At 38.5% G+C, this 12,339-nt stretch overlaps 1 protein-coding gene across 1 annotated transcript in view; it reads left to right on the top strand.

Moving 5' to 3' along the window:
- The window catches only part of LOC133532590 (cytoplasmic aconitate hydratase-like), a 76,682-nt gene that overhangs the window by 16,944 nt on the left and 47,399 nt on the right, over window positions 1-12,339 (top strand). The window contains exons 8-11 of the mRNA XM_061871334.1: window positions 336-466; window positions 2,171-2,342; window positions 3,089-3,189; window positions 5,086-5,202. Coding sequence (XP_061727318.1) covers window positions 336-466; window positions 2,171-2,342; window positions 3,089-3,189; window positions 5,086-5,202 — 521 coding nt within the window. The remainder of the gene's footprint in view (window positions 1-335; window positions 467-2,170; window positions 2,343-3,088; window positions 3,190-5,085; window positions 5,203-12,339) is intronic.

Consider the following 12,339-nt stretch of genomic DNA (forward strand, 5'->3'; position numbering starts at 1 on the left):
GTGATAAAACAACGCAACCTAATTTGTTTTTGGGGTTTAGAATTGTCTCGATGAGTATTAGTTGTCTGCGGAAAGAAATGTACAGTCAGCGATAAAAGCTTGTACCAAAAATATTTTTTTTTGCCATAAACTTATTTAGTATTTTTTTGAGTCATAATTTTTGATTTGTGTTAGTTTAATAAAAAAAACTTCCGTGAGACATAGACATATTAAATATGTTAAAACGACTCGCATATTTTAAGTCGAAAACGCTCGACATGATTCACTCCGTACCGAGGACTTAATGGAGGAAAAGTTTGGTAAGAAATTTCTTTAATTTAATTTTCTTTCCTCAGGTATCGAAGCAGAGGCAGTAATGTTGGGTCAGGCCATCAGTATGTTGCTACCCAAAGTGGTGGGATACCGCCTCGTCGGGGAACTGAACCCACTGACCACATCCACTGACCTTGTGCTTACCATCACCAAGGTAATTATTAATCAACTTATAAAATTCTCTTTTTAGAATTCCATACACAGAATGGCAAAAACGGACCTAGTTTCGTCATGTCCATCTGTTCGTCCGTCTATTATGTAGGTCACAGCCATTTTACTCAGTAAACATGCGGCAAGTAACGAAATTGAAACTGGGGGGGTGTGTACCGCTACATATTATTGTGCTAAAAATACTTTTATGGGCCCGGCATTTTCGCTAAGTATAACTTTGTTTGTTGTTTTCCTGGGCATGTCTCCCGTATGTCTAACGACAGAGTTGCTAAGCGCATCTTCTATTCAGAGTTGCAAAGTGGCAAGCGACGGTGGTCAACTTTTACGCTACAAAGATGTGCTGAAGCGTCACATGTGACATTGAACCATCGCACTGGGAGACTTCGGCACAAGGTCGGCCGAAGTGGAGGCATACGGTGAGTAGAAAAGTGCAAGCCTTTGAAGAGCAGAGGCGAGTGGAACTCGACGTGAAGCGTGACGAGTTAAAGGCCCGACCACCTGCGGTCATAAACTACAATCGTGTCGGAGGGGTGCTGACTTGCGGTGAATGTGGCCGTACATTTACTGCAAAAATAGGCTACGTCAGCCACCTGAGAGCTCACGATCGTCGCTCTCATTAGCCAGTACAAACTGAGTCGCCGAGGCCGAAACCGGCCAGGACAGGATGATGATGTACCGTACAAAGATACGGAATCCTCTATTTGGCCCGTTTTAAACTTACCTATGTGTACTAAGTGATACTGGCGAATCGAAATAAGCCCTGACTTTCTCCTCACGCAGGTCCCACAGCACACATTTTAAATATTAAATCATCATCTTCCTAGCGTGGTCCGGGCTTTTGGGGTTCACTTGGCAACTCATCTCGAAAATTGGGGTAGATACTAGTTTTCACGAATTCAACTGCCATATGGAAGACCAGATGGCAACTGCTTTCATAAATAAAACAAGGCCTAGTGCCTCCTAGACGGGATTAGAATAGAATAGAAATCATTTATTCACACAATAACACATATAGCAAATACAGGGCAAAGATAAACAAAACAATAGAAACAGAGATGTGAAGCCGGAATGGTCTCCACTCAGCAATGCAGCTGGCACGACTTGCGTGGTCAACGGCGCTGGTTTTATGTGGAGCCAGTGAGGTGTGCGGGTCAGCACAGTGTGCGACATGTGCACGACGTGAATAAATTAAATATTAAATAAATATATACATTAAATTTATATATAAGTGCATAACTTTACTGGTGAGTAACTAAAGTACAAAATAGGTAATAAGTAACAATGAAGGGATCCGGAAAAAGAGGAAGAAAGGTTTTAGGTACGGTAAGGTCCATTAGGTACGCTTTGTCTTGATTCAAAGTAACCAATAATACTGCTCTGTCGGATTGGTGGTGGAAGATTATTCCAGCACTTCGTGGCAGCGTAGCGAAAGCTGCCACGGAATGCAGCGGTTCTGTGGCTTAGGCATAGTTATCTGGCAGCACGTCTGATGTGTTGATGGATGGTAAATTTCTCAAATAAGTGCACCGGCCTTTTACTGATACAGATACCAAAGAGGAGCGTGGTAAAATGTAGAATGCGTCAACTATTCACGTTTAAGTGCTTAGTAGGATTAGTTCGGTTTTCTAACGATGTAAACTGATGTTGTGGATCTTCAATATTATATATTATTATAACAACGTTTCAGCACCTCCGCTCTCTGGGCGTAGTGGGCAAATTCGTCGAGTTCTTCGGCCCCGGCGTGTCGGCGCTCAGCATCGCGGACAGAGCCACCGTGGCCAACATGTGTCCCGAGTTCGGCGCCACCGTGGCGCACTTCCCGGTCGATGCTCGCTCGCTGCAGTACCTAGCACAGACAAGTTAGTACTTCATCTAAAATTTATATAAAATTAATCCGTTTTGATCGTTTCTAAGTGTTAAAAATGAGCCCCACTGACAAAAGTAACAAGAACGGGTAATTTTCTCGTCGTGTGTCGCGCACTCCTCAGTGCAACTGTTACGGTGCAAGTCCCTTACGGTGCAAGTGTTATCTAAATTCATTTTGTACTAAAAAGTCCAGTAAATGTTTCCTAAATACAGGCATTTCAGATTCTCTTATTGAATTGGAAAATTTATTATACAATTTGGGTGCCATACCAATCTGAAACGTCATAATTTCATAGAAGTTTGACGTTTCAGATAACACTTGCACCGTCTGGGCTGTCAAAATCACTGCCAACTTAGCTTTGGTCTGACTCTAAAAACCGTTGTTATAATTTCTTTTTTTTTTCAATCAATCAATCAAATCATTTATTTGTTAGGGTACAGTCAAGTGGATGTTATCAAATACATTTCAAAGATCAGTGTATTCAGCCAGCTAACGGGCATACAAATCTTATATTCATAAATAAAATTAATCTAATGTATACTACATTATACTAAATTTAATAACTGTGCGGAATATGGTCATAATATTCATTTAGAGAGTAAAAAGCATTTTGTACTAAAAAGTCCAATAAATGTTTCCTAAATATGCCTGTATTTCAGATTCTCTTATTGAATTGGGTAATTTATTATACAATATGGCTACCATACCATAAACACTTATTTTTTTCTTATGTAACAGACCGCACACAAGAGAAGATTGACATCATCGAGGCGTACCTGCGAGCTACCAACCAGTTCAGAGACTACAATGACCCCTCACAGGACCCTATCTTCTCTGAGGTACATGAGTAGGATATAAGTCTATTACTATATTACTTTACAGTACATATGGGGCTACTTTATAGCACTAGTGCGAGAAGTAGCATATTACGTTACTGTGTCGAACATTTAAAGGGCCATATGTACTGTAAAACGTTGTACGATACATGTGCGAATAGGTAATTCGCAACTCGTGTCGATTTAAAACACTCCCTTCGGTCGTGTTTTAATTTATCGCCACTCGTTTCGAATTTCCTATTTTTCGCACTTGTATCGTAATGTACTATTATAGTACATCACGATAAAAGTGCGAAAAGTAGACAATTCACAACGATAAATTAAAACACGACCGAAAGACTCTTTTAAATCGACACGAGTTGCGAATTACCTATTCGCACGTGTATTTTACAATGTTTACAGTAGGTACATATGGTAATTTACGCCATTTTCGACATAGGGACGTATAGTTATAATTAATGCACTAGTGCGGTAAGGTACTGTAAATGATTTTTTATTTTTAATATTTACTTCATATAAATTAAGTAAGCAAGTAAGTAAACACTATTTTACGAGAAAAAAGAAATATTGATTACATCAGATATAACATACTTGTGTACAAAGGCTAACTTATCCCTAAGAGGGAACTCTTTCAGTTAACCTATACCTAAAGAACTGTATAATACAGGACACTGTGTGACATAGGCTCATCAGCTAAACAGCTACTCGCCTATAATTAAATAATAATAATAAAGAAGTAATTACTACTAAATTACTAAAAGCGTGAAAAAAGTTTTCGTTTACCGCCATTGACGTACAGTTCATCTTTTAATTTAGTATAGGGAGCGTGCATGAACTGTAGGAGGCAGCACAGGAGCCGTCAGATTTTTGGCGCGAGGCGTAAATGTGATGTTTTTTGTTCCGATATAGCCCACAAGATGGCAGAACCTACTATGCACAAGAAAACACATGACGTTAAATGTACATGTTTATGGTTCCGATTCAGGCCACAAGATGGCAGACCCTCCAACGCGCACGGTCCCTATATTTATTTGATTTAACTCAATGTAAAATTAATGGTATATACAATCATATGAAATAGCTACTTATATTGAAATGAAAAACTAATCTAAATTAAAATATATCTAAATAAGGCTCCCGCGGCTTTGTGCCAAAGATGCTGGCAGCATTCCCTCGCTGAATGGGAATACTTATGCGCTGCGAGAGAAAGCTGCCAGCTCTTTGGTCACCGGTATCGCGGTAGAATTGATGAGCTTTTTACTTAATTTGGCGCTTGGACCCCACGGTCTCGACTCACTCCGTAAATTTCGCCGTCCGATCGTAAAATCCGGCCGACCGTAAAGTTCCTGTGTAATGATTTGACGTTTGCCTGCTTCAGATGCCCGAAGGGCAATCTGCCCAGAAATAGTTTAACTCGGGGCTCATGGAACGAGGCAATGATTTTCACGTTTTACGTTCTGCCGCTGGCATAAAAAAAAAACAACGGGTTGCACTCCGGGAGTGCCGGCTGAAGTGAAAACTTGAATATTAACGTTGTGCATTTTTTATATTTTGGAATGGTTAGGGAACAATTTTGCACGAATTGCTTTAATTATCGGTATAAAAGTACTATCATTTATGTGGTAAAATACAGTACTTCCTCTCCTACGCCGCGCCGGCGGTTTACTGGCTTCAATGGCATTGTAACAGTTTTTCGATCAAGTCACGTGTCCGTCTTACGAATTTTCAATCTGACGAATCTGTCGGTCACGTGACCTGTCGCGAGTTTAACATTTTTTCCCCATCACAAAAAGGGCACAGCGCCGCTAAAGAAGTTTTCACTTCAAAAATAAGTTATATTACCTTCAGCGCAAGCCACTGTTTAAACTCTACACTAACCTAATTATTTCTGGATTCCAGATAGTCGAGCTGGACCTGTCCACCGTCGTGACGTCAGTTAGCGGCCCCAAGCGGCCGCAGGACCGCGTCTCTGTCTCCAACATGAAGAAGGACTTTCAGGAGTGCCTTAGCAACAAGGTATGTAATCTAATAGTACATTGCGATACAAGTGCGAAAAATAGGAAATTCGAAACGAGTGGTGATAAATTAAAACACGACCGAAGGGAGTGTTTTAAATCGACACGAGTTGCGGATTACCTATTCGCACATGTATCGTACAACGTTTTACAGTACATATGTTTTACAGTACATATTTTCATCACCCTTCAGAAAAGACTAAATTTTAAGCGAAATAATTCTTGAATACGGCGACATTTCTAACATTCTTCCGCCGTATTGTCATTGTTTGACAGGTTGGGCATCAGAAGAACAGACCTATCCGGCATTCAGGCACGATTGAAAATTGTGTAATAGTACAACATTACTATAGAGGCCGGGAAACGTACGGTTGCAGGCCAAGTAGATATATACGCGGATAGAGATACGCGGCCGGCAACCCCGTTTCTCGCCGAGATTTGTATAGTGCTTTTCTCAAATTTGCAATTAAAACAAAAAATGTAGTTATTTTGTTTTGTGGCGACCTACTCGGCTCGCCACTCTACCAGCGGTGAACTACCTTACGCGCGTAAGTCCGCGCGCCTGCGCGATGCGTCGTCACCGTTGCTTAGCAACGAATATGCACAACAACGGTGATTTGTTGTGCATATTCGTTGCTAAGCAACGGTAGCGTACCTAACCGTAATTGTTGATGGTTGAATGCCAAGATGTTGTGTCACAATTTGACGTTAAAAAACAAAAGAAGGTTGCTTTACAGTCCCAGGTGTGTAAGGCAGTATGAAAGTCCTTTACATATCATCTTCACTCATCGCACCTGATATGTAGTATTTCCGGACCTAATTTGACGTAAGTCATGTCATCATTTCATAGCAAGTTTGAGAAAAAATATTTTAAACGGCTAGGAAATTAATTAAATTAAATCTTTTTAAACATAAACATAAAAAAGCGGTGGTGGCCGAGTGGAGTCCGACTTTCAATCGCGGGTTCAAATCCTGGCTCGTACCAATGAGTTTTTCGGAACTTATGTACTTAGGCGTTATAGTCGACGAGAACCTTAACTTTAAAAAACATATTTCAGCGACGTCTGGTAGGGTTCGCAAACTTATATACACTATGAAACTTTTACGGGAGGTTGCGGATACTCACCTGCTTAGAGTTGTATATTTGGCTCTGTGTCAGTCTATTTTAAGTTATTGTATACTCGCTTGGGGTGGTTCTACTAAATCAACTTTAATCACTTTAGAGCGAGCACAAAGAGCAGTTCTGAAAGTCTGCCTAGGACTCCCCCGACGGTATTCTACTTCTGAACTTTTTATTAAAGCGCACGTCTTAAGTGTTCGTAGATTGTTTTTACTGCGTGCTTCCCTTTACGTACACAATATGGTCAGTCGTCAGCCTAATCTACAAGACATGATACTAAAAAGAGTGTACAAAATTCCCAAGCCCCCTGTTAAAACTGCTTTTGCTATGAGATTCTCGGCTTATCTCTTTCCGCATTTATACAATAAATTAGTAAAAATCTGCGACATAAGGCACTGTAACTTAACTGAAGCAAAAAGGCATATCCAACCCCTACTACTTTCTTGGAACTATGATGAGTCAGAGGATTTTTTGAAATGACTGTAGTAGACGACAATATTCAATTGCGTCTGCTCCCGAAAGATGAATAACTTCTACAGCTACTTTTCTTTTATTTTGTTTTCTCTCACATTTCGTAGTTATACACACGCACATATTCATACATACATACTCACATATATACACACATACCCTCACATAAACACTTTCACTTACATACAACTTACTGAGACCTTTTTAACTGTTTTTGTGCTTAGTTTGATAGTTAGTCATATAATAAAAAAAACTAATTTAATTTAGCTTTAACAATAATGTATTCTGTTAAAATGAGAACCGCACCATTTCGATACTTCTCTGAGATTCCCACGTGACAGGCTGAGCCTAGTGTGGGGATCAATGTACTGCTGGTCTTGTAATGCCAAATTCTTGAAATAAATATTATTCTTATTATTCTTATTCTTAAATATCATTTGGTATTTACCACTAGCTTTTCGGTGAAAGAAAACATCGTGAGGAAACCTGCATACATCCGCGAAGGAATTCAAAGGTGTATGTGAAGTCAACCGGCATTGGGCTAGCGTGGGGACTATAGCCCGAGCCCTCTTGGAGAGGCCTGTGCCCAGCAGTGGGACGTATATAGGCTAAATTATTATTATTGCATGTCTTTCCCATCACAAAACAATGGTGTTCCGGACTTTTGGGGGCTTGCGCGGAGCCGAAGCCAACACGTAGGGTCCCTTTTGACACTTTAATGAAATGGAAGGGGTACACCGAGCGGATGTTGCCCTTGCCCGTGTCATGGGACGCACGCAGAGGCAGCACCCGCTAGGGTGTAAGCACTATTTGAGAGTTGATGGAACCTAAAATGAACTGGGCTATTGGGTGAAAGCGATGGACTAAATACTGGCCTATGGGATAAAAAACCGGACGCCTGCCTAATAAAACGGTACTCAATTTTATTTCCGGCAGACGGTGACTTTCCCCCACAAGATGGCTAGGCTATTTATAATATGAATATAAAGGTAAAATGTAAAAACACTTACAAAACAATACAAAAGGCTATAAACACAATATAAAAAAAGGAAAGGAGAGACAGAGACAGCACTTGACATTTATTATAATTATATTATGTGCCCATACTTGGCGCCCTGCTGGGCAAATTCCTCCCTATTGTACTTCCAGGTTATTTAGGTACCATTAAATTAAACAACTTGTTAGTCATAATTATAAAAAAAAGCTTGATGGTAAGGTCACGTAAAAGTCACATGAGGTTACTTTCACTTCCACTTTTTCCCGAGATCGCGTAGAACATAAGTCGAACTGTAGATAAAATCTAGAACAATTGCTTGCTACAAACCCAGTGACAGAATCACAACATGTCTACTGCGGATGTGGCAACCATTTTTCTATGATTCCTCCATTATATCTTGCCGTAGTCTACCAACGCACTCCTTCATCATATCTTGTGATGACGTAGTCTACCAACATACTCCTTCATCATATCTTGTGATGACGTAGTATACCAACACACTCCTCCATCATATCTTGTGATGACGTAGTCTACCAACATACTCCTTCATCATATCTTGTGATGACGTAGTATACCAACACACTCCTCCATCATAACTTGCGATGACGTAATCTTCCAACATATTCGTCCATCATATCTTGTGATGACGTAGTTTTGCAATTTTCTCCTCCATCCTATCTCGTGGTGTTGTAGTTGTAGTCTTCCAGCACACTCCTCCATCACATCTTGTGATAAAGTAAGTCTTCCTGCATTATACCTTATCATATTCCTGTAGCTAGAATTAAACAAACGTAAATGTAAACCTTGTCTTTATATCCCAGATACAAATTACAGTTTGATGCCAAACTTTGTTCAAACGATCTGGCAATTTATTACTAAATACTGGCTAATAAATAATAAATAAATATTACAGAATATTATTACGAAAATGTAGTAAGCACTCAAACTTGCACTTTGTCAGGGAAATAAAAACATACTCCGACCTCTCGAGTTCCAGGGATCTAATTTTGCCAACCAAAAAACGACCTTAAGGGTTAATTTATAATTAGCGTCCGTGGAACTCTAGCGTGTAGTATTAGTTAACATCGTAGCCATCATGTTTTTCTTGATTATATCTTAGTAAATTTGCTTTATTTATGTAATGATGTAGTCTTCTTCATAGTGAGCACCATTAATTCAGTGATAGACGGAAACTTATCTGCTGAAAAAATGATGGCCACCATTCTGAAGAACTTGAACCTACTGAAACGGTTTAAATTAAAAAAAAAACACATTAAAAACTTACACAACAATCATAAGTTCATAACGCACAATTAGTAAAAGAATAGCAAAAAAATACGAAAATAAAATATAAATGGTATAGATGATAACAATCGACACACACAATGAAATAGATGTTGATGTTGATAACGCAGTGATGCCATGACGAGGTAGTCTCATCATCACCTATCACGCACCCAGTGACAATTGTGATGTGAATGTCGACTGAGCGGGTGATTAGTGACGAACGACTATCCTGACTTCCTGATGAGCATGATGATTATAATGATTCCGTTAAAATAAAATAATAAAATAGATGATGATGAACACAGTGATGCCATGATGAGGTAGTCTCATCGTCAGCTATCACGCACCCAGTGACAATTGTCATGTGAATGTCGACTGAGCGGGTGATTAGTGACGAACGACTGTCCTGTCTTCTTGATGTGCATGATGATGATAATTCCGTTTAAACAAAATAAACAAAGTAATCAGACTATGCAAATTTTGAGTCGTTTCCTTATGTTAGCTGGTAGAATTGACCTTTAAATAATGTTTTAAGATGATTAATATTTAATTACGTTCATTTGGATTTGATTTGGTTTGTTTTTTTTGGTATTTCATAGTATGTGAGTAAGGTTGCCAGAGCTCAACGAGGGGTGGGAGAGGGTTAGAGTCGGCAACGCGCATGTAACTCCTCTGGAGTTGCAGGCGTACATAGGCTACGGATACTGCTTACCTTCAGGCGGGCCGTATGCTTGTTTGCCACCGACGTAGTATAAAAAAAAGTTATTATTTTTCTCGCGTTGGTGTGGTGAAAAATGTTCTGTTTCACTCGGAGGCAAAATTTGTTTAACCCTCGTGCCTTGAAACCCTCGCAACGCTCAAGATTCCACTTCTCGAACCACTCGCTACGCTCGTGGTTCAATTTTGGAATCTTTCACTTGCTCGGGTATCAATATTAGCACGAGCGGTTAAACAACAACTTTGCCCCCTTGTAAAACAAAGAACTATTTCCACATGAAATTAAAATATATGTAAACATTATAAGTACCTAAATACCTGTTCAGTACTAGAGTTTAAAATTCCAAAAATGAACATAATCATGTCGTTTATTTTAATAATTATTGGTAACATGATGATGATATGATGATGTAGTCTAAAATCAGATGGTATCAATCTCCCAGTGATAGAATTGTAACTTATATCTACTGAGACAGTGACTACCAACTTTTAATAGACTTATAAATTGCTGTTCAAATAAAAACACAAAAACAAATACAACAAATACAAATACAACAAATATAAATACAACAAATACAAATACAACAAATGCAAATAAAACAAATACAAATAATTTAATGAAAAAAGTTTTGTACGGTGGAAGCTCTTAAAGACTAAGGATTAAGGATAAGGAAAAACAATAAAACAATACCGTCATACAAACAATACAAATAATACATCACATTAAGAGGAGATAAACAACAGGCGGTCTTATCGCAAAAAGCGATCTCTTCCAGGCAACCTTTAAAAAGCGGAAATAAATAAATTTATGTCATGTTCATGTCAGTAGGTGTCCCAGATGCAATAAAAGAAGTCTAGCACAGAATAAACACAAAACAAAACAATATATCATACAAATAAAAATAAAATATAATGAAATATCATATCATATAGGCCGGCAAAACGTCCTACCTCCGATAACGACACCTTGTGAGGCTATTCGTATAAAGATACAAGCCAATTTCGTCCTTATGGCAAGCGACAAGTGGGACGTTTTGTCGGCCGCGCTCACATATACGTTAAATTCATGTGTATATGACCTTTATTGTGGCTCTGCCTCACTTTATCGATGCTAATGTGCAAAGTTGGAGATGGACTCTAGATATATACAAAAAAAAATATTCAGACCAAAAACAATATGCCACCACAAATAATAATTCCGCTACCTAAAGGTTGTCTGGAAGAGATAGCTTTTTAGCAATAAGACCGCCTGTTGTTTATTTTTTCTTAATGTGCTGTATTGTTTGGATTGTTTCTGTATTGAGGTGTGCAATAAAGAGTATTTGTATTGAATTGTAATATGGTACATATTAAAGAACTCGATGTTGTGTACTACAGCAGTAGGTATCACACACCCAGTGACAGATATACAGACATGTCTGCTGAGTATGTGATCGCTACCACGTCAGTACATTAACCTGTGTAAACCTACCAAAATCAGCCCTGGAAACTATATAAAAAACTCCATATACATATATAAAACAATTTAAATAAATAGACGGGGGACGTAACTGGTTACCGAAGAGCTGGCTTCCTCGCACAACGTATCAGCATTGCGATACAACGAGGAAATGCCGCCTGCATCCTTCGTACAATGACTTAGATTTAAGCTAGTTATATTAGCACCACAGTATATATCCATTATTAATAAACAAATATATTCTTCAAATGATATACTGCATTTATGACCTGTTTCACAATGTCCAAGTGAAGTATTGAATAGCTAATTAACAAATAAATAAACTGTCAGATAAAACTTCCTGCAAAACTTAGCTCTTTACAGTTAAGCTTATTTGAAGATTGTGACACGCCAACGATGACTTTATTCGTCAGATAAGTGGCAAGTAGCTTATTCAGGACTTTACATGGACATTGTGAAACACACAACAAACTTAGGATGGTTTTAAAATTCAAACGAAAAATCATGAAAACGACTACTACGCGCGAAAGCTACTTCTTGATGTTGCTGATGATGTAGTCCAGAAGTAATTGTTATCATTCTCCCAGTATTATATATATGTATATAATATATTTACTGGGGCAATGACCCCGATTACCATTGGATTTATAAAATTCCTAAAAAGAGAACAGAATATTAATTGGGATCGCGCGTGAACAGTAGCGGGCAGCACGCTCCTGACGCCGTCAAGTGTATGTTTCCGGATTATGCCACAAGATGGCAGATAGGTGCATTAACACAACAGTTAGCTTTTGTATAGCAACACGCTGTAACACGGTTACATTAGGTAACTTACCTAGTTACAGTCTTAAGGTAAAGGTATTTAATAGATCAAAAACATTATTGATAAAATTGAATTATTTACAGTACAATGTTATGTTTCAATTGACTATGTCACATTAATATAAAATAATATTTAAACTACAATTCTACATAAATACCACTAAATTATCAATAAATAAAACACAATAAAACAAATCACACACGAGTCAAAATATTATAAAATTAAATCTAAAATAACCCGCCCTGGATCGTACCTGGCTCAAAG

The sequence above is a fragment of the Cydia pomonella genome, chromosome 27 (assembly GCF_033807575.1).
Source record: "Cydia pomonella isolate Wapato2018A chromosome 27, ilCydPomo1, whole genome shotgun sequence".
Classification (NCBI taxonomy): Eukaryota; Metazoa; Arthropoda; class Insecta; order Lepidoptera; family Tortricidae; genus Cydia; species Cydia pomonella.